Here is a 27,647-nt window from a genome sequence, read left to right as displayed (position 1 = left end):
ATCCTATCCAGCTCCATTTCATTTACAAATAATTTTTGGAGCATCTCTTGTACACTTGTAAGTGCAGTCACGAAGTCACTGTTGGCTGGTTCTCATTCACAAGGTTATAAGTTCCCAGGCAGAGGGCATCCTGGCCTTCTTCCATGGCACACACTACACCTTGGCCCACGCTGGACACGTGATATGGTAGGTACTTGACACATAGACAATTGAATGTCAGGTCACCCATCTTGAACCCAAGCCTGTGCCCCAGGGAGAGACCACACAGGTTAACCTCAGGACTAAACCTGCATGCATGTAGCTGAATTTTTCACTTCTGCTCTGGGCTGGCATTAAGAGAAGCCAGCTTCAGAAGCTTTCAGAGAAAATGTGAGCACAGTGGGGTTTTGAAGCTTCCCCAAAACAGACATCTCAAGCAGAAACCACTTTTTATTGGGATGGCTTCGTTTGAAGAAAAGGAAAAGAGACACCAAGAGACAGACTCTGCTAACAGAGGCGGGGGTAGCCAGGCATCTCTGCCCCATGCTGTGCAGAAAGGGGGGGACCCCAGTGCCCTTGTCATGTCACTCATTCCTAGAGACCAAGATCTGCTCAAGCTTCAGTTCACCTTTTTGAATACTTGCTTGCAGACCACACCCTCCACTCTCATCTCCTGAAACAAAAATAGATTCTTGTTATTGGCCAAAGCAAGGTCACACCTGGGGCTCAGCATGTCCAGGGGCAGGAACTCTGAAAATACTCTGTGACTGCTATTTTTCCTCAAGAGTTGGTCTGAATAAGACAATTCCTTGGAGAGTCAGATGGACTGGGTCAGGGGACATCAGTCTTGGCTATGCCCTCTAGATAGAGCTGGCTGGAGACAGATGTGGTTCAGAGTTGACCAACAGGACCCTCGGATGCCTCCTTCCTCCTACTACCCTCAAGGAGCCAAAAGGCTTTAAGAATGCCAGGCCTGAGCCCAGGTCAGAGACTGTGCACAGATTTGCAAGAAATCAGGGCCAGAAGCAAGGCTCAACCCCCAAAGGGCTCAACAGGTCACCAAGACAGGGCTGCAAACTGGCATGGTGGCTCCAAGCTCCAGCTGCACATTGGAGTTACCCGGGGAGTTTGAAAAATGCCTGGGTTCCAGGCTAGACTAGTTAATATCAGCACTTCAGTGGGTGGAGTCCTGGAATTGCTATATTAAAAGCTCCCAGGTAGTACTAAAATGCAGCAGGGCAGCCCCTGCTGAATGTCACCTGCAAGAACGACAGCACAGTGTTTCCACACCTTCCAAGTTTTTATTTTTTTGGTAGGAGGATGGAAATTTGAATATTTATGTAACATTTCCTAATTTTTAAGTTGTTAGCTGAAAAAGTGTAAAACCCATGGATGACGAAATAAAAGATGCCTGTGGCCCCTACTTTGTAACCTCTGGCAAAAAGTCACGGAACTTCTGAGCTGAAAGGGCTGATGAAGATCACATAACCCACCCTCATTGCTCTGCAACTGGGGAAATGGAGGCTCAAGGAGACTGGTTCAAGGTCAGGCATTGCAGCCCAGGCTGTAAGCTGCCTCTGAATATGATGTCCTTGTGCCTTTCCTTAGTGCACACACGTCCTGAAGCTCCTACAGACCCTGATCTTGGCAAAAGCCCTTTGTGGTAGGATGGTGTTTTCCAGATGAGGTGGAGGGAAAGAAAGCACCTCCCAAAAGTACCTGGTGAGTCAGAATAGAACCCTGGTCACCTGTACGTGGCTCCTTTCTCAGAACACAGAGTTCCAAGGGAGCAGGAGTGATGCGAGTCTCTGCTCAGAGGGCAGGTGGTACTTTAGACCCGCAGGGGCTAAGGCCCCTACTCTGGATGCGGATGTGCTTTTTCCTGGTAATGATAGCGTAGACACGGCTTTAACCAGTGGTCCCAGGCTGGAGGACAGGGTGAGGGAGGGGCCCACACCTGAGCCAAGAAAGGCTTCTCCTCTCCTGACCTAGACTGTTGAGATTGTGAGCAGATAGGGGAGGGGGTCCTTGGACATAAAAGAAACCATTTTTGACTGAAGCCACTTTGTGATCTAATGCCCGCCCTCGAACAGGTCTGAATAAGTAATAACTTAAGGGAAGTGAAGAAATGCAGGGATCAAGGAAAAGAAGTCAAGGAACTGTGATAGAACAGAGGCCAAGTTCCTTCTCAAGGGATACACATGACAATCTCTGGGTTCTGAAGGAACTAAAGCCCCCACTCAGGTGAAGGATGGACATTTTCTGACCCTTGTGACTTCCATCAATTAAATCTTGGACTCTGTTGACCTTTGCCCCATCTCAATGCTGAATTCTCTTCTGCTCAAGTCCCTTCATAAATACACATGAGCCCTTGGCTTAAAACTTCCCCAATTTTGCGGTTTGGGAAGACATGGCTTTCAGAAAAATGCCCAGTGTTCTTCTTACTTGCCACAAGTAATAAATCCTTCCTTCTCCCAATCTGTGACTTGGTTGTATCTTTGGGCTTGACACCAACCAAGAGGTGAAGCCAGTTTTGGGGTAACGAGATCATGTCTTCAGAAGCTTAGATAAGTCACCCTGGTTCTGGCTAGCCACAATTTGGCATGGTGAAAACGGGTATCATTTGGGAGCACGTTAGTTCTGTCATCTTCTAGCTGTGTTACTGGGATGTGAGCCTCCATGTCTTCTCCAAAATAAGAACCATAACAGTACCTGGCCTATAGGGTTGCTGAGACAACAGAGAGAGATATGGAATGCTAAAGGGCTTGGTTCCACATCTGATGGTTAGCAGATGCACCTCCTCACCTCCCTCTGATTGGACAACTGGGTCAGCCCAGACCTTGAAAACACATTGCTCTGTTTTTAAAATCACTCAAGCATTTTCTCCAGGGCCTTGGAAGAGAAGTTTCAGAGCAAAGCCAAGGCCCAGACATGGTTCATTCTCCCAAAGTCCACCAGGCCCCAACATGACCAAGACCTGTGGGGTCCAGCCTGGCTTACCCACCCACCTTCCCGACCTCCAGAACCTACCAGGTGCAGCTCGTCACCCTCAATCCACTGGGTCCAGCCACGTCCCTCCTTCTCGCCCTTCTGCACACACTCGAGCTTGTCCCCATCCCAGCTCACCGTGGTCTGCCAAGTCAAAAAATACAGTTGTCATTCTGGAGCCAGCAGCCCCTGGGCTTTGGGGTAGGGGCAACCCCAACCTTGAGAATCCAGGGTGCACTCAAGTCAGTTTCATTAGAGAAATCTGCAGCCTGTGTTCCTTGCCCATCACATGCAAATCAGTTTTAAAATTTACAAAAACCTTTGTAAATGTAAATGGGTAATTAGGAGAGAAAAAGTCACTGGGGTGGGGCTGACAGTGCAAAGGCTGAGAATGGGGCTGGGGTGGGCACGGATGTGGAGCATGCTCAGGAAGCTCCTCAAGACCAGTTCCGTGTCCCGTTCCAGGTTCCAGGGGACCGCAGTGGGGAAAGAGGAGGAAGCAACTTGTCTGCCCTTCCGGTCAGGCCGCCACCCGCTACCCTCTACCCCACCTTTGAGCTCTCACATCTCCTTTGAGCCTCGTGTGCCACCACAGGTACTGGGCATGCTGATGGCCAGACAGGCAGCAGGAGGAGGCCCAGTCTCTGCACATGGACCTACCCAGAAATACAGAGCTGGAAGTGCTGGAATTTAGATAGGAGACGGCCCAGAAGCCCATGGCCTAGATGGGACCTGTGTGCAGTGGGCGTCTCCTGTATCTGCAGCGAACCACCTCCGGTCCATTGAGCTCTGCCCTACCCCCGGAGAGGTTAGAACCCCATGCGTCCCTTCACCGTGAGGCTCTGAGCAAGTCCATCACTTCTCTGAGCCCCAGTGTCCTCATCTGTCATATGAGGCAGTCAGAGGCCATGAACTCAAGAGGCCTTGGCTTCACAGAGGTAAGCTTCTAGGATTCTTGTGTTCCTGCCCTGCTCAGCTGAGAAGACGGTTAGCAATTGCCTGAAACGGATTTAGGAGAGCAGGAGGAATCTGGGAAGTGGGTGTGGAGTGAGGGGTGCGCTCCCTACGGGAGGACCACCTCCCCCTTCCTACTCCACCCCGTCTCCAGCCTGGGTTTGCTGATCTCTACCGCCCCCTACTGTTGGGATGAAGCCTGCCGTGAGAGGCGGGCACAAGGGGGACAGGTGGAGCCGGTGTGTCCCCAGCTCCGCCCAGGAATCAAGCTGCCCTCTGCTCCCGAGGTGGGGGTGGGCATGGGAGGACTTGGGGTGGGAGCGGTTTCTTTCCCTGGTCGGGAGATCACTCCGGGCACATGTCCGGCCCCAAGCCAGAGGGAATGTCCCACCTCCAAGTCGAAGCTGAATGAAGTGAACGTCTGAGAAGGTGGGTGTAGGGTAAAGGCCACCAATGACCTCAGGCCACAGGCAGGATGACGGTTCGCTGAGCACCTTGTGTGCACCCAGCCTGTGAAGGGAAGTGGGGAGTGAAGTCAACTTCAAGGAGCTCCTAAGAACACCTCATCAACCGAGCTGCTCTTCATGTTTATTCAGAAGTCTCCCCCTGCATACAGAGGGCTCCAGATGCATCCAGAGGCCAAGAAAGAACCGTGATGCTGTTACAAAAGATACACTTCTGTCTCTACTGGAAACATTAGAGCCAAGGAGCATATTCCTACCCTCTGTCCTAGAAAATGCAAGAAATGCTCAGAAAAGACCACAGTAATAAAAAGAATATTGTAAGCTTGCTTCTTCAGAGATAATTACTCTAACATTTTGGTGCATTTCTGTCCAGTCTTTTTATCTCTATGTATGAAAGTTGAAAGTGTTAGTCACTCAGTTGTGTTCCACTCTTTGTGACCCCATGGACTGTAACCTTCCAGGATCTCTATGTATAAGGTTTTTGTTTTAAAAAAGTGGGCTTCCCAAGTGGTAAAGAACCCGCCTGCCAATGCAGGAGACATAAGATGTGCCGGTTCAGGGTTGCATCATTTATGGTTTTGTATCCGTTTCTTCATTTAATAGAAGCAATTTTCCACTTGGACAAATATTCTCCATAAGCATTATTTTAATTGTTATGTAATATTTAGGAAATGGATACGTAATTTGTAAGGCCCAGCCAGCAAAAAATGAAAATGAAGACTCCTTTTAAAAAAATGATTAAGGATGGTAAAGGATGGTAAAGAACCCGCCTGCCAACACGGGAGATGTAAGATCCCTGGGTTGGGAAGATCCCCTGGAGGAAGGCATGGCAACCCACTCCAGTATGCTTGCCTGGAGAATCCCATAGACAGAGGAGCCTGGCAGGCTACAGTCCTGGGGTTGCAAAGAGTCGGACACAACTGAAGTGACTTAGCAAGCACGCAAGAATTTTAAGATAGTGACAGCAGAGCATTAAACCAAGGGAGGGGCCCTTCTGGGAACAGGAGCCTGTGGAGCTGCCCTGATCACAGGCCCATGGAAGGCAGTCCTGTCAGTATTTCCTTGTACACCATTATTTAACCCGTTACCTATTCTTGGACATTTAGGTTATTTATAATTCTGTGCTACTATAAATAAGACTTCCGTGTATACAGTTTTGAACACAATATTTTGTTAGAATAAATTCTGAGGCAAAAAGACTGGCATGAAAGAGTGAGCATACTTTTAAGGCTTTTGATAAATATCACCACCTTGATCTCCAGAAGGCTCACACCTGCTTCCCTTCCAACATCAATGTCAGAGAACGAGCTTGAAAGAGATGTTCATTAATGGTAAAGCAGGCTTTGCTCCAGTGCTAACATGTTACCCTTTCCAGATCATTTGGCATCTTTTTAACAGGGACCATTTGGATATAGATAATAAAAATACCTTATCAAAAGAATGATGGATGGTGCAATTTCAGGCTTCATGATAGATCTAGGGATTCAGGGAGTGGAAGGCTCTTGGAGTGTAGAGAACTCTTTGTTAGAGCCCTACAAATCAGACCCTCAAAGAGAAAGATCCAAAACACACAAATGCTATGTTAGTTTCCACAAGAGGTACTTTCTCAGCCTAGAATTCTTGTTGACTCTTGACCCTGGGTGAGTTAGGCAGAAAAGAGACCTGTTCTCGCCTGTATTGAAGATATAGGAGAGGCTGAGCTCAGGGAGGTTAGTAATTTTCTCAGTGTCACCAGCTAATGAGAAAAAGAACCTGGGCTGGAACATGGGCCTTACATGACTCAGTGCCCTCGTTTCCCGGGGCACCCAGCAGATATCTGGTAAATTTTGAAGGGCTGCAGAGAAAACATGGGCATTACACTAAGACTCTGAGCAGCCCCCAGAAGGAACACCCTTCAGTTCAGCCCAACCATTGCTGGGTGTGGGTGCTGGGAGCCAGATTTGGCTCCTGAAGACCCATGGCCCTAAGAGACCACCACAGAGAAGGGGGGATAGTGACATGCCAAGTGGTTATTGCTCAGTGTTGTGGGCGCTGGCGTCAGGGGAAGCACAGAGGCAGTAGGGCCCTCATTCTCGAGGAAATGTGACTAGCTTTCTAAAGTGGGAAGGCATTCCAAACAGTCATTAATGACAAGCAGGCCAGTGCTGAAGGAGGGGGAGGTAGACAGTCCATATCCCTGGACTATTACTGGAACCGTGGCCTGGAGACTGTCTTCAATGCCTCCTGATGCGGCCTTTGCCCTCACACAGGCCCACGGCTCTGGTGTGCTGGTGGAACACTCGCCAAGGGGCCAGGGAGCCTGCTGGGCCATCCTCTGGGTTAAAGAGGCGGGGAAGCTCAGCTCTTGGTTATCTGTCTCCCTCCCATGCTGTAACAGATTAACCCAGTATTGTCAGCAAAGAACACAACACGTTCCCTGGAGTCAACAGACCTGGACCCTCTGTCCCGAGCTGTGGGGAATGATCTTGGGCAACAGGAGGAACCTCTCTGAGCCTCAGGGCCCTCATCGACAAAAGAGGGATTTACAGTACCTTCTGTGGGAGACGGTTCCATCAGGATCCCCAGTGGGTCATATGATGTTCACACCCTTGGGAAGCCCCCTTCCACACTGATTCTGACCTCGGTGGTGTGAGTTGCTTTGGCCAATGGGACAGCAGGAAGCACAATACAAACAGTGCTTTCAGAAGCCCTGGGGGCTCATCATCTCAGGATCCTCCCTCTTGTGATGGAGCTGTTGTGCTTTAAGGAAGTACAGGCTATTCTACATGGCATCTGGTCCCATCACTTCATGGCAAATAGATGGGGAAACAGTGGAAACAGTGACAGACTTAATTTTCTTGTGCTCCAAAATCACTGTAGATCATGACTGCAGCCATGAAATTAAGACGCTTGCTCTTTGGAAGAAAATTTATGACCAACCTAGATAGCATATTAAAAAGCAGAGACATCACTTTGCCAACAAAGGTCCCTCTAGTCAAGACTATGGTTTTTCCAGTAGTCATGTATGGATGTGAGAGTTGGACTGTAAAGAAAGCTGAGTGCCATAGAATTGATGCTTTTGAACTGTGGTGCTGGAGAAGACTCTTGAGAGTCCCTTGGACTGCAAGGAGATCCAACCAGTCCATCCTAAATTTAGGGAAATCAGTGCTGAGTATTCATTAGTAGGACTGATGCTAAAGCTGAAACTCCAATACTTTGGCCACCTGATGCGAAGAACTGACTCATTGGAAAACACCCTGATGCTGGGAAAGATTGAAGGCAGGAGAAGAAGGGGACTACAGATGATGAGATGGTTGGATGCCATCACCGACTCAATGGACGTGAGTTTGAGTGAACTCTGGGAGTTGGCGATGGACAGGGAGGTCTGGCATGCTGCAGTCCATGGGGTCGCAGAGTTGGACACAACTGAGCGACTGAACTGAACTGAACTGAACTGAGGCTCTTCTATTGGAGTGGAAGACCGCATAAGCTCCAGAGGATGAGAAAAAGTGATCACCGTAGAAGAATTGAGGCTCCTCAACCGAGCCTTCAGCTGAATGCAGTCGCATGAAGCTGTGAACACCCAATCAACCCACAGACCCGTGAGTGAGAGTAAATGGTAGTTGTTTTAACGTATTATATTTTGGGGTGGTTTGTTAAGTGGCTTTGGATAACGACCACCCACTTTACTAGTTTATGCTGAGGATGAGAGAAAATATACATAAAATGCACAGGGCCTGTGTATGGGGCCCAAGGTAGTGGTGACCATGACACCCAGAAGTTAGATAAGGGTGGGATTTGCTTGTCAAAGTTGAACAATAACTAAAGCATTTTTTTTTTTAAAGCCTTTCTTTTTAAAGTTGGAGGTTAGAGAAGTGATAGACAAGCTAGTTACCATGGCTAAATGTTTCAAAAGCGCCTTCCCTTCCAGAGGACTCGGATCCAAGAGGAGACCCTGCAGGGCTGCCTGCTGACTCGGGTGCCCGGGAGCCCTGTGATGTCTGCCTCCCCTAAAATTTAATTAGCCTTTGTTTAAGTAGAAGACCTATTTGGAGACTCCCCACTGACAGCTGCGGAGGCTCTGAAAATGCGATTGAGTTCTTCCACTTTGCTGTTCCCTGTTCACACTTGGTGGACATGGATTTTTCTTTTTTAAGCTTTGTATCCTGTGGGAATAAACCAGCCATTTCCCAGAGGAACAGATTTGTCCTAAGAACAGAAAAGGGGTGGGGACTCAGGGAGGAGGGTGATCATCTACAAACACATAAGAGGACAGAAGGAAAGAATGTTGGGAAATGGGTGGGTAACAAACAATGGTTGCTTGTTTTTATATGACACAAAACACAGCTTATGATAACAACCTTTCCCGGAACCCAGGGACTTCTTCTGTGACCTCCCTCTGCGGTGAGCAGCCACCTTTGGCACATCAGGCAAAGTCTGGAATGAGGCTCAGCTTGCACTGTGAATGAAGGTTTGAAAGGGTCTTTAAGAGGTCATTCAATTCAATTTCCCAGCTTGGACACTCATCATGGCTTAATCCTGTAATCAGGGTCTAGTGGGGCACTTTTAGGCAAGAGGATGTTCCTGGTGCTTTTTAAGAGGCACACGAAGGCAGGTGTCAGTGGGAGCTGAGGTGGGTATGGTACAGATCATGGAGACAGACAGTGTGGTGTTCCCCGCCGCCTCTGCGCCATGGGCTCTGGGGCCCCACCTTGGAACTGAAGCCCAGACAAGTCAAGGACAAGGGGAACGTACAGCCACCTTCAGCTCCCCTCCTAACAGTAATTCTCACAGACCATCTGATGTCTGCAAACGAGCTGCAGCCCAAGGCGGCTGGTTATAAAGCAAAGCCGGTCCAACTTTTCTATTAAAAGCTAATAACCCCCAACACTTTGGCCTTGTCAGCAGCTTTCCCAGAAACACATGCATCAAAAGATGAGTGAAGACAGTCAGCCCTCTGACAGGGGACTGCCACTTCAAAAGTCATTATCCAGTCCCCCTGACCACTCAGAAACCCGAGCTGGCATGGAGGTGACATAGAAAGCCCAGCTCTCGCAAGCAGCCTGAGGAAGCTGGTTCCAAGGATGCCTTGAGGCCTCTCACCCCGTCTGAGTGACCTGTACTGGGAGTGACAGACCATTCCCACTAAATGGACCCAATGACCTGGCATGAACTACAGACAGTGAAATTCAACTTAGCTGCGAAGAATTTGTAACGATCCTTAGAGCCCCAAACATCCACTCCCACAGACAGGGGGAAGATGGATCAGTGTTCCTTCTGCACTCGCCCTCCCAGCTCTGGGAAGCCTCTACTTGGAGGCTTGGGGCTGGACCTGATTGCCTCTGTGGTTCCACAGCCAAGTCCTAAGAGGGAAGATCTTGTCCATGATTGGTTCTGCCTGCAAAGGCCGGAGCCCTCCAAAGCCTGTGCTCTTTAAATTTAAGGGGAACAATGAAAATCCAGACTGTGACTAGACACTTTCTGTACGTGATGTGAATGGATAAAAGATACAAATTGGCCATTCCTCCTGGAGTTTGTTGCTTCACCTTTTGAGAGTTTCTGGGACAAGGAGGAGGTTTTTAGACTCTAAAAATATGGAAGTGGGAGGGTAGGAAGGACAGGGAAAGTAAATGAGAACTTGCCAAGTGCTGGGTACGGTTCTGGGAGCTTTCCAGCTGATCAAAATTACGCTTGTTAAGTAACCCGCCCAAGCCATCTCAGGGTTAGAGGTTGAGCCATCACTTGAATCCATTTCTTTCTGGCTGACTCTACGAGCTCCCCTGCCCAGGAGGCCAGGCTGGGTGATCTTCCGATCCATTACCAGGGGGCTGGCAATGACTTAAAATTAGCACATTCAGGGGAAAAGCCGATTCATTCTAAAAGCAGGTTAAAACTAGATTAATAAGACCTTAAAACACGAACAAGTAATTAGGTACATAAAAGCCGTCAGAAGCAACAGCTACAGACCCATAAAGCCACAGTAGGCCTTTGTGGGCATGGACAAATGTGATTCCAATACCATGAAGAAGCCAAGAGCAAATGATAACGTGAATCTTAGGACAAACAAAACAATAACATGTTAAATCTTAACAAGTCATTTTAAAAAGCCCTTAAAAATTCCAGAAAGTACCCAGGATTAATTTTAAAACAACAAACCATCAGAGAGCTCAAGGTCCCGTGAGGCTAAGGTTCTGGGGAAGAGGGAGTGAGGCTGGAGAAAGTCATGGGGTTCCTATGGAACTGGGCTCAGTCATTCCAGGGGCTCAGTACTGAGGATGGCCCGAAGACTGGACTGGACCCAAGCTCTGCCATGAAGCAGCTCAGCCTGGAGGGAGGGCAGACATGCCAACTAGCACCAGTGCCACCTGTGTGCTGTTTGCTGGGTACTACTTCCTGGTGGAAATAACAGCATCCTGTCATTATTGCCATCATCATCATCACCCCCAAATCAGGAACCGAATACTCACTGCATGCTGGGCAGGGTATTAAAGTGTGGGTCATATCAACGCTTTGGCCACATGATGTGAACAGCTGACTCACTGGAAAAGACCTGATGCTGGGAAAGACTGAGGACAGAAGGAGAAGAGGGTGACAGAGGATGAGATGGTTGGATGGCATCACTGACTCAATGGACATGACCCTGGGCAAACTTTGGGAGATGGTGAGAGATAGGGAAGCCTGGCGTGCTACAGTCCATGGGATTGCGAAGAGTCAGGCATGACTTTGCGACTAACATATCTGATTTGTTTGATTTGATTAACATCTCTGATTCCCTACACTTCCAGAGCAGTGATGCTTCTCCCCAGTTTACATATGTGGAGACTGAGGCTTCATGGCCACTCAGCCATGGGGACTTCCCTGGTGGTCTGGTGGTTAAGAGTCCACCTTCCAGTACAGGGGACATGGGTTTGATCTCTGATCTGGGAACTCAAAGATCCCACATGCCCTGGAGCAAATAAGTCAGCGCATTACAACTGAAGAGCCCACCCGCTGCCACTAGAGGGCCTAACGAAGCCAAAAGTAAATAGATAACTTTTGGAAAAAGGTCCCCCGGTCACGACGTGGGGAGATGAGGTTTGACCTCAGAGCGTATGCTCTTGGCTACTGGGCTCTGCATCTCCCTGATATAAGCTGACCCTTGAATGAACAATAAGGTTTTGCATCACAGCCCTGTGTAATCAAGGGCTTCCCTGGTAGCTCAGACAATAAAGAATCTGCCTGCAATGTGGGAGACAGGGGTTCAATTCCTGGGTTGGGAAGATCCCCTGGAGAAGAGAATGGCTATCCACTCCAGTGTTCTTGCGTGGAGAATCCCATGGACAGAGGAGCCTGGCGGGTTACAGTCTATGGGGTTGCAAAGAGTTGGACACGACTGAGTGACTACCAACTGTCACTTTTCTGTGTAAGTGAACAACATTCAGCAAAGACAGGTTGCACACCAGCCTCACATGCTAGAAACAGAAGCAGGGAAGGTGAAGCGTCTGCTCTAAAGAGCTCACAGACTACTGAAGACAGACAGAGAATTCCTGCAGAACGGCAAGTGCTGGTAGAGGCAGGTGATGGTGGCTGGAAGTGGGAGGGCACCTCATCAGACTCTGAAGTGGAGACAGAGTCCATCAGGGAAGGCTTCCTGAAGAGTTGATGCTGGAATTGACACCAAAAAACATCAAGAGTTAGGTTAAGAAACAGAAATTGGAAAGGAGGAATGAGGGAATTTCAGGCTAAGAGAAAAGCCTGTACAGATGCAGGGAGCTCAGGGGCTGCATGAGTGAGGCTTCCAAATGGGCTTTGCCTGGCTGGACCCTTCTGGAAAGATACCCCTCAGGGAGACTAACTTTGCACCTCCAACCCTAGAATGTACTAGCACCTCTTTTTTCTCACTTCACAACTTTGTGGCTCCAACCCACCAAACCTGGTACAATAGAAAATCTAAATATTTGCCCATCTGGCAGGCAGAGTTAGCTCTACTACTTGGGCAGGTACAAAGAATTGGTCTATTCCCAAGTCCACCTGCAGTGGGGGTGGAATAAAGAAGGGGCTGTCCTGCCAGAAGGTGCTCAGAAGGGCAGAGCCTACTCAGGGGAGGCCTCATCTCTTCCATGCGAACTTCTAGCCTCTATTTTTTGTTTATCTTTCAAAGCAAACAGAAACAAACAATTCCCAGAAGATAAGAGATGGTAGCTCAGTAACCAGGAAAGGGCAAGCAGGTCAGGATGTCTTGACGAAGAATTCTTTTGAGTCTATGATACTTTTATCCACTGCAGGATACCAGCCCCCACCTTAGCATCTAGAGCAGAGAAAATGCACAGTATTGTTTGTTGACTCAACAGAATAAATAAAATGGCAGAAAACATTCTAGAGCTTCCCTCGTGGCTCAGATGGTAAAGAATCTACCTGCAATGCAGAAGACCCAGGTTCGATCCCTGAGTCAGGAAGATCTCCTTAGAGAAGGGAATGTCTACCCACTCCAGTACTCTTGCCTGGAGAATTCCATGGACAGAGGAGCCTGGCAGGCTATAGTTCATGGGGTCACAATGAGTCAGACACGATTGAGTCACTAACACTCACTTTTTCATCCTAGGCAATGTGGCTGTTTATTCTTCCATAGATTAGCCTCATAGAAACAAGTTAGCCATTGGAATGACATGGGCTCTGAGTTTCTGAGGACTGGAGTGCTTAGGGCCATGCCCAGGGCTACACAGCCAGAATGAGCAGGAGTCACGGTTTCCATCCACTTCTCCCTGACTCTGAACCCACAGCCTGCCCACTGCTCCACAGGAACATCTTGCTGCCATCGATGCCATTGCCATTGAACCCGGCAGCCTGTGTGTGAGGCTGGTCTGGCCATCAGACAGCAACTTGCCTGATCTACCTGGGCACAGGCGAGGGACCCAGTGACAGCCTTGGACAGAAGCTGGTCTGGTCTTCAATCCATCTCCACCTCTTTCTAGCTGGGTAACCCCAGCTATTTACCTTTTGAACTCTTCATCTGCAAAATGGGGCTAATGAGTCCTGCCACAGAACAGAGCCATCAGAAGGAAATTAAACGAGGGTTTGGAAGGACCTGTTTTAGAGCTGGACTCTTCTTAGCTCTCGGCCTTGCCCCACATGCCCATTCTCAGTGGGTGTAAAGAGGCAGGTGCCCCTGCAGCCCAGCCTCTGCACATGTAACCTGCTAGCTCTTCCCTAAGTGGCCAGGTGTCTCTACACACATTACCACCTGCAGAATTTGTCTCCTGGAGGACATACTTTACAAAATGAGAGAGTTACTGATAACAGTTCTTACTGATGGAGCAGTTGACTGCAGGCTTTCCTGCATCTAATCCTCATTGTGAAGCAGATATCCCTTACTTGATAATTATTCCCATTTCACAGACAAGTGAAGGCACAGGAAGGTGAAGTAACTTGCTAAACAACGCCCAGTTTGTTAAGCGGCAGAGATGGGACTCCAAAGATGAACTGAACCGATTATGATGTAGTCGGACTGCCAGGCCCTGCCTTGAAGGGAAATGGACTGCGGACAAGCAAGTGTTTAGAGGAGGGCCAAGAACAGCTACCCTCAGCTGGAAGCTGCAGATCTGGGCCGGCAGGGCAGCCTCCACTGCCAGGGAGAATGAGATAAAAGCCAAACCTCTCACCTCCCCTACCAATCCCATCCCAGGACATCACAGCTTTCCTGGGGGACACAGCATCTGAGACTGCAAAAGTCTCACAGGGAAATTAATTCAGAGCCCTGACCCCTTAATAACAATGCTTCCATCTTTTTCTGGTAACAACCTGAAGTTAGACAGCCTGGATCTAAATCCTGGCTCCACCAGCTAGCTCCCTGATCGCAGACAAATGATATCTATTCATTTCTTATTAATATTTCCCTCCATCTAGGAACGGAGAAGGCAATGGCAAGCTACTCCAGTACTCTTGCCTGGAAAATCCCATGGATGGAGGAGCCTGGTAGGCTGCAGTCCGTGGGGTCACTAAGGGTCGGACACGACTGAGCGACTTCACTTTCACTTTTCACTTTCACACATTGGAGAAGGAAATGGCAACCCACTCCAGTGTTCTTGCCTGGAGAATCCCAGGGACGGGGGAGCCTGGTGGGCTGCCGTCTATGGGGTCACACAGAGTCGGACATGACTGAAGTGACTTAGCAGCAGCAGCAACAGCAATCTAGGAAGAATTTTGGCATCTTTATCATAAAATTGTGAGGATTCAAAGAATTAATGTGTAGAAAGTGTTTAGAATCCTTAATACCAACACACATTAGCTAGTTTTTAATGGCAAGTAGATCTCGTAGATATGGTGAATGATGACCACCTATACTGTTTGAGGTTCCACTGTTTTTATACTCATTTCATAAACATACTGGAGCTAATTGTGCCAGGCACTGGAGATACAAAGGTGTGGGCCCACTGCTTAGCATCTCAAACGCACTGAGCATCACAGGTGCCCTAGGGCAGCACCTGCGGAGAGGGACAAGGGGGCAAAGGGGAGGATGACAGGGGATGGAGTCAGGATGAGGTCTGTGGAGCAGTTAAACCTGGGCTGGTCCAGACCATAAGTATCCTCCCAGGGAGAGGAAGCAGGGGACTTATCCCAGGGAAGAGTGCAAAGAGGTGTAAAAGAGGATGGTATGTGCAAATGGATGGGGCTAAGTGAAAGGTGTGAGGTGGGTGTGGGGCTGGATAGGCAAGCGCTGCCATGTTCTGAGGTCCTGAATGCTGCCTGGATTTTTTCTTTTGCCCATCAGCCCTGGGGAGGCTCTTCAGATTTTGAGCCGGGGAGTAGAAGCGTGATCCATTTCTCTTTATTTTTAAAAAAATTTTGCCCATTTCACGCAGCATGTGAGATCTTAGTTTCTAGGGATTGAACCCTTTCACCCTGCATTGGAAGTGCAGAGTCTTAATCACTGGACTGCCAGGGAAATCCCCGTTTCCCTTTTCAGAACGTGAAAGATGGCAGAAGGGAGATCAGTGTGAAGATACTGGAGTAATTAAATGAAATCCTCCATGGAAAGTGCTGAGCCTGGCACATACTAAGTGTAAGAGATGTTAACTGTTATTATTATTACAGGCAAGAGATACTCAGATGATGGGGAAAGGGGAGAGAAAGATTAAGAATGGAACTTGTGGATGGGTTGTCCATAAACACTTTCCATTTATCTTCACAGCAATCTCTTTCATGGTTACATAGTGGTCTATGGAATTAAAAGCCCACAGTCACTCTAAACACCTGCAGTTCCAGGCATTTAGGGACAATAGCAGGAGGCAGTCTGTTGTGTAAACCACACAAAGTTGGGAGTCAGAGGTCTGAAGTTGAATCCTGCACTATGGTTAACCAGGATTGTGATCCTGGCAGGACCACGGGTCCCTGTGTGTTAAAAGGAAGAGTACCTCTCGGCTCTAGGATTGTTGGAGGACTGAATACATAATACGTTATTACATCAGGAATAGGGCGGAGCCTGCTATCCATAGCCCTCAGAGGGTGGCTCTGATTCTATGGGCTGTTAAGGATTATTACTGCCCAGCTTCTACAAATTCCTTTGTACAAATATTAATGGATACAGCCTATCTTCTGAATGATTTTCCTGGAATGTAACCTCATAAGTGGGATCTCTGAATCAAAGAAAAAGATGATTTTTCTGACTCATTGCACATTATCAGATGGGATTTTTTTTTCTCCCCGCTCATGTTCTGAGTGCAGAGCCGGTTCTACTGTCAGGCTGGCAAAGACTGATTTTGCAGGCTGGGTTCTCCTCCAGTCCTGACTTCATGTTCTTCACACTCATCTTGTTTTATACAGTTTTCCCCCAGACTATTCCTATGTTGTCCTTGGGCCCCTCGGGTCAAGAAAGAAAGGAGGGAGGGAAGAAGGAATCTAAGCTATTTGCATACTGCAGGAAACAAGTAGAGTCTTCAGGTATTTAACCAAAACAAATGTGCTCTCATGGTAGAAATTCAGGTGGCATGAGGTGACCTGGAGTTCCTCTTTGAGGACAAGGGATGGTGTGTGTGAATGTGTATGTGTGACGCTCTAGCACAACTCCTTTTATACAACACAGACAGCTACAAAAATGCTTCCCAGGGAGGAAGCTTTTGTGAATCAGGCACAGTCTCTGCTGTCAAGAGGAGCTCCAAGTCAACTTCAAGTCATATAGGAATAAATCCCCGAGCCCAGGTGAGATGTCTGCCAATGCTGATTTCCGGGCAGACTTCTGTGGAGAAAGGGGAGTCATGTTTACAGCCTCTGGGTGCCTGGAGGGGGTTTCCCGGTTCCAGGTCCTGTGCAGATAGGGGTCTGGGTTCACCTGTGAGGACCTTGAAATCCTGAGTGACTGGGGTGGTACACCAGCAAAAAGGAGGCTCCCATGCTGAGCACACACGCACAAGCAGTTTCAGCTATGTTTAGACACAGTGTTTAGAGCTGTTCATGGCAAATAAATGGGGAAAGAGTTGAAACAGTGTCAGATTTTATTTTTGGGGGCTCCAAAATCACTGCAGATGCTGACTGCAGCCATGAAATTAAAAGACGCTTACTCCTTGGAAGGAAAGTTATGACCAACATAGACAGCATATTAAAAAGCAGAGACATTATTTTGCCAACAAAGGTCTGTCTAGTCAAGGCTATGGTTTTTCCAGCGGTCATGTATGGATGTGAGAGTTGGACTGTGAAGAAAGCTGAGCCCTGAAGAATCGATGCCTTTGAACTGTGGTGTTGGAGAAGACTCTCGAGAGTCCCTTGGACTGCAAGGAGATCCAACCAGTCCATTCTAAAGGAGATCAATCCTGGATGTTCATTGGAGGGACTGATGCTAAAGCTGAAACTGCAATACTTTGGCCACCTCATGCGACGAGTTGACTCACTGGAAAAGACTCTGATGCTGGGAGGGATTGGGGGCAGGAGGAGAAGGGGACGACAGAGAATGGGATGGCTGGATGGCATCACCGACTCGATGGATGTGAGTTTGAGTGAACTCTGGGAGTTGGTGATGGACAGGGAGGCCTGGCGTGCTGTGATTCATTGGATCGCAAAGAGTCGGACACGACTGAGGGACTGAACTGAACTGATCTGGGACTTTGGAGGTGGGTACAACAGGGCTAAAGGTGAAGACCACTCCAGGGCTTCAACACTCTGGGGCTGTCCTTCTCCCCTTCAACCCACACACCAGCCTCTCATGCGGGGCCTGCCTTGGGTGGGCGGCCCAGGGAGGTGGAGTTCCCTCTGTGCCTGCAGAGACCCATCTCTAGGCATCAAACACCCTCTCCCATCCCCTCAGAGTCCTTGTGGACTCAGCTGCTGCTTGAGATTAGTCAGAAACAAGAGACCAACCCTGACAGACCTCCAAGCTTTAGTCAGAGAATATTCCAACTCCCACTGTGTACTCACCATACACCAACACTGTGGTAACCGCTTAGCCTGCATACAGCACACTGAATTTTGTAAAGTATCTTCCACCTGACATGCTCTTTTAGAACCTTGACACATCTGCACTGAGATGTGGAGTCCATGTTCCCCTCCTTGGGAAGATGGGTGGGCCTTTGGGACTGCCTGAACCAACAGAGTATGGCAAAATTCTATGACTTCAGAGGCTAGGTAGACTATAAGAACATCATATACTTCTCCTTTATTCTCTTGGCCCCCTTTTTCTTGGAACCCAGTTGCCATGTTGTGAGGAAACTCAAGCAGCCAGTAGAGTGAGTATGAGTGAGCCATCGGGAAAGTGGGCCCTCCAATGCCTCACAGACGTGGCACAGAGCAGGGACTAGCCCCCGTTTTTGAGCCCAGCCCAAACTGCAGATTCATGAAGGAAATAAAGAACTGTTACTGTTTTGGAGTCTTGGGGCACTAAATTTTGGAGTGGTTTGTTACATAGCAATAGAAATTTGAGATAATTCATCACCACATAGTTTTCACAACAATCCTATCGGTGGTACTATTAATATCTTTGGCTCCTTTTTACAAATGAGGACACTGAGGTCCAAAGAGATAAGAGTATGTTCCCAAAGGAAACACAACTGGAGGGTGGACCCAGGATTCAACTCCAGGTCCATCTCAAAGCCAGGACTCCCAGTTGCTCTGCTGGATCCTGCACTTGTCCAGCTGCACACACTGTTGGTATCACTTACTCGGACCCTGAGTCACAAACCATCATGGGCTGCTGCATGTATGGTATCTGCAGGCATCCACATGGACTGCAGTGCATCTCTTCACTTTCATTCAGCCCCCATAAATGGGCACCCTTGACTCCAGCACACTGAACCATGAAAAGAACATCATGGAACCTGGGCGTAGGCCAGCCCACTCCCTTACTTCTTTCTTAGTAGTTATCATAAGTGAGGTCTTTGAACCCACAGCATCAGCATCAGTCAGGAACTTGTTAGAAAAGCTCCTGGTTCCTACTCCAGACTTTCTGAATCAGAAAATCTGGATGTGGGGCAAGTTTAAGTTTGAGAACTACTGCTCTAACTCCTATGTGGTTCTTAACCTCTGATCTGTAGGACTCTATGTCACAAGATGTTTTTAGACGCAAGCAATAGGAAAACTGCAAAACGCTTCAGGGGAAAAAGGGAACATACTAGCTGGTTCAAGGATGTGAAAAGTCTCGGAATGGTGCTGTATCAGGAGTTCCAGCAGCCCTCCAGTGTTGTGGTTTCTCTCTCCCTCTCTCTTTCTCGATTATTTCTGCTTATCTGCTGGCCTCATTTTATTTTTTCCTTCTGTTTGATTTCTCCTGCAGCCATGGAAGGTGGCAGGAAACATATGATGGGCCCGGTCACACACACAATCACGGGACAGGCCAGAGGACACTGTCACGGCCCTGGGTTAAGGTGCTCAACCCAGGAGAGATGATGTACTGGGATTTGAAGCTTCACCAGAACTCACAGGTAAGTAGGGGTCATTCCCACCAAAAAGAAGGTGCTTCTTCGGGTGGGCAGCAGAGCAATGTCAATCAGAAAAACAAACAGTTGTAATCCTCCAGTAAACATGTGGCCATCACAAGAACACTGCCTGTAGCCCAAGGTCTCAGAGGGATTTCCTCTGCTTGTTGGACACAGTATAGTGGCTTCACAAGGCCCTATTTCCTATGTTATCGCCCTAGTCCTCAGAATGTGCAGTGAGCCAGGTGGAGTGGCAAATACAATGCCCATTTAGCAGATGTGAAAACAGAGGCAGTGTGTTCAGTCATTTAAGGTCACTTTGTTAACTAAGTAAGAGGGGAGGATTCAAAACCAGATGTCTGACTCTAATACCAGCACTCCTTTCTCCATGCACCCCAGCCTTCTCACCACTCTCATCCGGGTTGTGATGAGGGTCACAATAAAGAATTGAGGTGCTGGTCCTTAGCAGAGCTCCATGAAAGATTTTGTAATGTAGAGTGTTATAAACAGACAAGTTGGAATCCTTCCTCTGCCACCAGCTGACTGAGTGACTTTGGGCTAAAAAAGATTCCTCACCTGGCAGCCTCAGATTTCCATCTGTAAATTGGTCACAATGATACTTACCAAACAGCATTTGTTGTGGGGACCAAAAGAAAAAAAGCGCTAAAATCATCAGGGGCAGGCATGGCACTTGGTAAGGATTTAGCACATGTTATTTTCCTTTGATCCTAACAAAACCCCAAACCCAACAAACAAGTGTGATTCTTGAAAGCTACTTTGTGAATTTTATTTGGGTTGCTTTAATTCTCCTTTTTGTAATCCTCAAAAGCATGCTGCTGACACTCATTTCAAAGGTCGAAGAACTTTAGCTAAGACATGAAAGACACTCCGTGTTTCCTTCCTGGAAAGGACCCAGCCAAATGCTGGGGCCCTGATCTGGGCAGGGGCAGCTCTCGGAAAGCTCTCAAACCCAGTGGCATTCTCAGCTCTGCAGCCCAGGGAGTGAATTCTGCCACTGACATTGTGCTTTTGTTTTTTTAAAATAAGAATCAAAAGAAATCTCTTTAATGAATCAAGAATAGGATCAGAAAGCTGGCAAAAGAGTTTAAAGCAAACTGTTAACAGAGGTTTGGTAGATACTTAGATGCATGAATGGATGGATGAAAGTAAGTCAAGGAGGGAAGGAAATGCAAGCGCTGATATAGAAAGATGCTGAAGAAATATCACTGAGAAAACAATGAGCAAAGAAGTAGATCCTTTCTTTCTTCCCTCCTTTTCCTCCTTCCTTCTTTCCCCCCCTCCCTCCTCTCTCTGTTTCTGTCTTTTCCGGCTTTTGGTAGAAATATTGACCAATTTGGGGGGCTTCCCGGGTGGCTCAGTGGTAAAGAATCTGCCTGCTAATGCAAGAGAAGTGGGTTTGATCCCTGGGTCGGAACGATCCCCTGGAGAAGGAAATGGAAACCCATTCTAGTATTCTTGCCTGGAAAATCCCAAGGACAGAGGAGCCTGATGGACTACAGTCCACGGGGTCGCAAGAGTCACGACTTAGTTCACTAACAACAATTGACCAATTACCTACTCAATAGCTACAGAGCTGCTGGCTTCAATATTTGAGGAAGATTTTGGGACAGACCAGCCAGAAACAGTACCAGTGATTATGTCTGGGGAGTGGGGACGAGGCTGAGTAAGGAAGGGGCCTTTCCTTTTCAGTCCACTTTCTGCTGTGCTGTTTGAATTCTTTTTTTTTCCCTTTTACCATAAAAACAGACAGCAGCAACAGAAGGCTGGAAGCGGAAGGCAGGCTCTGTGGAAGGGGTCATCCTGAGTTCAAGGCTGGAGCTGGAGGCGAGGCCTCTGCCTGGGAGGAGGAGCCTGCTCCTGAGTGAACAAAGCTGCCATTTCTCTGGGGTCCATGGTGGGATGACAAATGGCCCTTCTGCCACCAGCACAGAGTCAGGCTCCTGGCTGAGACCCTGGCCGAGGCTCGTCTTCTCTCATAAAAGCAGCTCGTGCCGGGGGAGCTGGAATCGGGAGTCGTCAGACCATTCTTTGTGCTGAGGGGCTCCTTGGCCTGGGTGTGGGGAACAGTATTTAAAGTGAAGGAGTACCTCCCTTTTGGCAGGTCCCCCACTCTGCCAAAGCCTCCATCTGCTAGATTCAATAAATAATACTGGTTTCAAACTAGGCCTGCAATTTCATTTTAATGGATAAAAGCATGCAGGAGGCAGTGGAGAAAAGCTGGACCCAGGCTTGACACATTTCCACCAAGATGACAGCCCTGACTGCTTGTGGTCATGTAAAGATCTGAATAGAACTGACTGGAAATGTGAGCTGAGTGATCCTGGGCTCTGTAGATCTAAGTCCCTCCACCTATCAGCCTGGGGAGAGACTGCAGAGCCATTTCAGGTGGTTCTGGACATGGCTGCCATGGCCAGAGGGGTCCAGGAGTGGGCTAAGCCATCCAGTGGCATGTGGCCCTCTACACTGGGCCTAAAAACATCACTGTTTCCACTTTTTCTAGAGACGCAGTTACAGAGAGGTTTCTTTTCTCCAAAGTGGTGGTTCTCAAGGTTTAGTTGCACCAGAGCCACCTGGTGGCTTATTGAAACCCAGATTGTTGGCCTCACTCCCAAAGTTCCTGATCTGGGAGGCCAGGGGTCTGGCTAGAAAATCTGTTTTTCTAACAAGTCCTCACACACTGCTGCTGCTGCTGATCTCAGCTCTGGGAACCACTGCTCTAAGGAACACACAAGGCAAACAATGATATATGGCTGTTTGATCCTGGACTTCAGGTAATGGAGTGGGCGAGGGCTGGGGTAAAGTGGAAAAGGTCCCATCAAATGGGAGCAACTGTGACCATGTCCTGGGGATCTACATGGCACAGAACTAAAAGGGCACCCAGCCTTTTCAGCAGTCTTGATTCTGTTGGGGTATGAACAGCCAGGAATATGGATTTTTCTATGACATAACAATCTTTGGCAATCACTGGCAATTGGCTCTGAAATTTGTCAAACACAGTACAAGCCAAACAAAACACATCTGCAGGCCGGATTTCATCCTCTGGCTGCTGTTCTAGAAGACAGATAAGGTTCCCAGGGAAAGAGGCAGGAGCAGAGCTCTCTGGGCCCTGTGGGGAGGATGGCAGCCTGACCACGCCTCTCCCAGGCTCTCTGGCGCCCATCTGGTCACCTCCAGGCGCCCTACTGGGGCCCCAGCACTGCCCTCTTCCCCAGCCACACCCTACACTCTGGCCACATGAAGCCTTTGCAGACTGTACCTCTTTCCCTGATAAAACCCCTCCCAGCCAGGCCTTCTCTGACCTCTGGGCCTCTGTGCATGTGGTTCCCTTTGCCTGAAATGCTTTTCATATCCACCCTAATTCTTACTTGTCCTTCAAGGCTCCCCACAGCTCCAGGGAACCCTCCTTGACCACTGCCTGCCGCTGACCCTACCAGCCCTGTGTTCCCAGCCCACTGTGCTTCCACCACTGCACCGGGTGGTAAAGGCCTGAAGATATGTCTGGCTCCTCCACTGGCCTGGGTGCCTTTGTGTCCCCAGGCTGAGTCCAGGGCTAGTGTGGGACAGGTCTGAAATAGCAAGTACCAAGTGCTGTTGGAGAAGACACTTGAGACTCCCTTGGACTGCAAGGAGATCAAACCAAATCTTTTAGGATTGACCCTAAAAGAAATCAACCCTGAATATTCATTGGGAGGACTGATGCTGAAGTTGAATCTCCAATACTTTGGCCATCTGATGCGAAGAACTGACTCACTGGAAAAGACCCTGATGCTGGGAAAGATTGAAAGCAGGAGGAGAAGGGGGAGACAGAGGACGAGATGGTTGGATGGCATCACTGACTCAATGGACATGAGTCTGTGCAAGCTCTGGGAGATGGTGAAGGACAGGGAAGCCTGGTGGGCTGCAGTCCATGGGGTCACAGAGTCAGATACAACCAAGTGACTGAACAACAATGATAACAAGAGCTATTCTCTTGGCCTTGGCTTTGTTCTCATCCCCTTTCTGTTGTCTGCCCACTTCTTGCCTATCCTTTAAGCCACTGCTGAGACTCCACTTTCTGCGGGAACAGCTCCTGACCTCCCAGACCTGGGGGTCCTTCTCTGCCTGTCCCTCCCCATCAGCACACCATCTCAGTATGATCGGCTGCTTTGGTCTGCTGCCTCCATTACACTGAGCTCCAGGAGGGCAGGACTCCCGTGTGATTCATGTCAGTAACATGAGGGCTGCAAATAAACACCAACGAAATGCTTGTAGGACTGAGAGGCGTGAACACAACAGGTGAATAATGAGCTACTCGTAATGTGCTGGGAAGAACGTGTTTGAATGAGCCAACTGATGCTGAGAACTGGCTTCCTCCAGCCACAGCTCCTCCTGCTGGGTGCAGAGCACGGGGAGCAGAAAGGGACATTATCTTTGGCAACCACCTAGCTCAGGACCCCCCGGGGCCCCTGGCCTGGGCCATGTGGCCTCTTGCAGGCAGTTCCCCTTCTATTCACAAGCACCAGGCTAGACAGCTGCTATCACTGTATTATCCTGCAGCCTCCCCTAGCCATGCTCTTCCCTGTGGCTACCCAATCCGACTGGACAGCTGGGAAGAAAGGAAGTCAGGGGCCAAAGGAAGGCCGGAGCAGAGGGCCGTCCGTCTTCTCCATAGGTAACAGCAAGGTGAGTGCCTCCTGTCTACTTGGGAGGGGGCCTCCATGAATCCTGAGACAGCAGACGTGACTGTGAGTCCTCACCCAATGTCACTGAGTTTACCCAGCTGCTGGGCTCCCTGATCTGTTCACCTACCGCAGAACTAATGGCTAAGAAAAGAGGGTGGCCAAACCCCTCCTTCCCTCCGTCCCACCCATCCACCCACCTCCCCATTTTCTGTTTCAGTAAGTTGTGACGTCACCACCTCCGGAACTCCTTCTGGGGTCCCCTCCTCTGGTGCTTCCCTTTGTCACCACTGATCACACTGTATTCTGACTCTGTGTGCATCTGTCTCCACCACAAACGCTATGAGTTCCTGGGCATCAGAGATTGTGACATGTTCCACTGGGTCAGATCACATGCAAACCCTCCCTCTGCCACTTACTTAATCCACCAAGGTCACACAACAAGAAATCTTGCCTTGGTTTTCTCATCTGTAAAATGGGGTTAAAATCAGTGTTGTGAAAATTCAGTGAGTTAAAATAAAACGGGAACAGTACTTCAGCACTCGATGAATACAGGCATATTTTGTTTTACTGCACATCGAAAATACTGTGTTTTTTTTCTGGCCATGCTGCTGGGCATGTGGGATCTTAGTTCCCCAACAAAGGGTTGAACCTACATCCCCTGCGTTGGAAGTGCAGGGTCTTAACCACTGGACCACTCGGGGAGTCCCTGATGATATTACACCTTTTAGATTGAAGGTTTGTGGCAAATTTGCATCAAACAAGTCTATTGATGCCATTTTTCCAAAAGCATTTGTTCACATTTGGTCTCTGTGTCACATTTTGGTAATTCTCCCAGTATTTCACACTTTTTCACTATTTGTTGTGGTGATCTGTGATCAGTAATCTTTGACAGTACTATATTGCAAAAAGATTACAACATGCCCAAGGCTCAGAGGATGGTGAGCATTTCAGTTAAGGTGTATACACTGTTGTTTACACATAATATAATTGCACATTTAATAAACCACAGTCTAGTATAGCCAAAAGTTTTATATGCACTGGGAAAAGGAAAACTTTGTATGACTCACTTTATTTCGATCTTCATTTTATTGTGCAGATCTGGGGCTGGACCTGCAATCTCTCTGAGGTCTGCTTGTATTACCTAGTATTACCAGGTGATCCATAAATGCTTCATGCATTAATGAATGAGAGTGAGAATGAAAGAGCAAAGATAATTAGCCAAGCAAATATAAGCCAGCACATTCCAGAAGTGGCAGTGACCCAAAATAAACAGAGATGCTTGCTGTGCCTTGTAAGTACCTCAAGAGTAGGCTGGGGACAAGGACTGTTCTCACATTCGGTTCCAGGCAATGAGCCAGGGACCAGACCTTGGGCAGTGGTCCGACAGGCAGTGCCCCCACTTTATCAAGGCGGACTCTGACTGGAAGTCTCCTTTCCCACTGTGAGCCTCTCTGAGGATGACCTGACTTTTCACTACAACCTCAGTGTTTTCTCCCACCAGTGGCCTCTCCGAGGATCCACCTTGCCAGCCACCCCCTCTTCCGCCACTATTCAGTGTAATCACTGACTCCTGATCCCCTTCGGATGAATCAACAAGTCAGGAAGGGTGAGTCATCCTGGCCTGGGGCTCTTTATCCCCAGACACTGGCACTCCTTCAACCACAGTCAACCAAAGCCCAGGCACAGGGTTCCGCAAAGGCTACCTACAGAGAAGCTTAGCCCAGAGTAGGAGTCTGGGCTTCAAAGTCCCACCTCTTCAATCTCTTCGCCCGGGAGCCTCAGTCATTGAGAAATATGGGGTTTGTAATCCCTCCTTCACTGTGGAGTAAAACAGCTAGCACAGTGCAGGGCATGGAGTAGCCCCTCAGTGAAGGGTGGGAGGGGACGGGGAAGAAGATGAGGAGAATCTCATCAGGAAGCAAGGCAGGCCCCTAGGTCTGGACCCACGACTGTGAGAGCGAGGCAGACAGCACCCTGACCTCCCAGTGACCCCCCAGAATGTTGATGGAGGCCTAAGGCTGACCTTCCGGAGGCAGCGTGGTGGTGCTAATTGGGGTCTCCAGGTCACCAACTTCCCACCCTTGTTTACGGGTGGCTTACTCCCCTCCTCCACTGCTGCTCCTTCCGGCCTGGGCTGCAGGGGCATTGACCCACTGAGTAGGTGCTGGCTGCGGGGTTCAAAGGCAGCCAGTGGCCTGGAAGCAGTGGAAGATAGGGAAGGCACTGGCCGGGAGCCAAACCCCAGTTTGGGAATGAGGAGGGGCAGGTCAGAAGGCATAGATCACAGTACCCCCTGCTCCCTTGAGTGACTTCATGCTCTGCCATGTAGAAAGTTTACACTTGAAAAAGGTTGCTTATGTTTGGTCTTGCTTTCCTCCCTTCTCTCCTTCCTCCCCCACCCTACGGTACAGACAGAGTCAACAGATTTGCCTGGAATTCCCGCCCTGCCCTAGCTGTGCTACTCCAGGCACATCTCTTTGAGACTGTTTCCTCATGTGTAAAATGGGCGTCCTCAGACCTCCCTCAAGGGTTGTGAAGATTGGATGAAGTCAAACACATAAAGAAAGCATTGGCTCAAAGCCAGGACAAGGTAGAGATTCAACAAACCACAGCTTTCCTGTTACTGTCTGGTTAGGATGTAAGGGGAACTTGATGAGTCAGGTGCTGCCTACTTGGGGGCTGGGAGTGGGAACATCTCCGGCCCCTCAGAACACAAGGGCCCCTGCTCCCCTCTGGGGTCACCCAGCCCCACCTTTGTCAGGAACCCTGGGAAGGAGATGCGCAGGCAAACGCAAAGCCTCACCATGCACTTGCGGTCGTCTATGCCTGTCAGATCCTCCTCAAACTCCTTCCCAACCTGGAAGTCCATGATGTAGTTCCTAAAAGTGCTCAGCGTGCGGATGATCATGTGGTCGCCTTCCTGCACGATCTCTTTGTCTGGCTTCAGCAAGTTGGCGATTTTGCGCAAGGCCACATTGACATCTGCAGGGAGTGCCAGGGTAGAGAGTTGGCTGAAAACATTTGGAGAACTACTGCCAAGGTAGTGGGGCCCTACGAGCCTGCTCCCCACCCCAAGAAAACCACTGGAGTTCCTGGCTCGATTAACACGGCCTCTGCGTGCAGCTGGTCTGTCCTTTACTCTTTCCTTTCTTTCCAGAACAAAGTTTTCTGCCCTATGCTAAACCTTTGAAAACAAAAACTAGCCAACCAAGCCCAGCTTTTCTAATGAAATCCTCCACGTCGAGAGCCAAATATCAGACACTGACTACCATGAACCCTAACAACCCCCGTTCGGCCATTCGCAGGTCTCTGGCTCCTGGAGACGCCCGGTTCGCGGCCCGGGTGCTCTGGGCGGCGGCAAGGCCTGACGGAGGCAGGCAGATGGGCGGCCGGCTCGGAAGGGCGCGGGGATCCCACCCTCAGAGGTCCGGCCGGGCGCCCGGGCAGAGCGCGGCGGGCAGCGCTTACCCAGCGCGCGCAGGTACTCCTCGAAATTCTCGTTGGCCAGCATCTTCCAGTACCCGGTAAAGTCGACCGGCATTTCGGGGGCACGACTGGGGCCCGACGAGGACCGAACGGGCCGGAGCAGACGCGGGCAGGCGGTGCGATCTGGGTGGTGGGCGGCCCGGAAACGTGCGTCCTCCGGGGGCAGGGGGCTCTGGGGGCGGTGACAGCTGGACGGCGAGCGCGCACAAAGCCGGCGGGAGGACCCATCGCGGCGGTCG

The 27,647-nt window shown here is 49.2% G+C and overlaps 1 protein-coding gene across 1 annotated transcript; it reads right to left on the bottom strand.

The window, feature by feature from the left end:
• Positions 1-411: 411 nt before the first annotated feature.
• RBP1 (retinol binding protein 1) lies at positions 412-27,647 on the bottom strand. The gene is made up of 4 exons (XM_055412845.2): positions 27,391-27,647; positions 26,726-26,904; positions 3,010-3,111; positions 412-652 (listed from the first exon to the last, which is right to left on the bottom strand). The coding sequence occupies exons 1-4, from the start codon at positions 27,461-27,463 to the stop codon at positions 599-601; spliced, it is 408 nt and encodes a 135-aa protein (XP_055268820.2). The 5' UTR covers positions 27,464-27,647; the 3' UTR covers positions 412-598.

Source organism: Moschus berezovskii, chromosome 1 (assembly GCF_049115385.1).
Source record: "Moschus berezovskii isolate FMDL1 chromosome 1, NW_MosBer_1.0, whole genome shotgun sequence".
NCBI lineage: Eukaryota > Metazoa > Chordata > Mammalia > Artiodactyla > Moschidae > Moschus > Moschus berezovskii.
The sequence above is the reverse complement of the archived record's forward strand: the minus strand, read 5'-3'. Positions and strand labels throughout refer to the sequence as shown.

Excerpts from the sequence above, each read along its gene's own strand:
- RBP1 (XM_055412845.2), bottom strand. The coding sequence starts at position 27,463 with ATGCCGGTCGACTTTACCGGGTACTGGAAGATGCTGGCCAACGAGAAT. Across the intron at positions 26,905-27,390 it reads GGAGTACCTGCGCGCGCTGG|ATGTCAATGTGGCCTTGCGC; the intron begins GTAAGCGCTGCC and ends CACTCCCTGCAG. Across the intron at positions 3,112-26,725 it reads TAGACGACCGCAAGTGCATG|ACCACGGTGAGCTGGGATGG; the intron begins GTGAGGCTTTGC and ends TTGACTTGGCAG.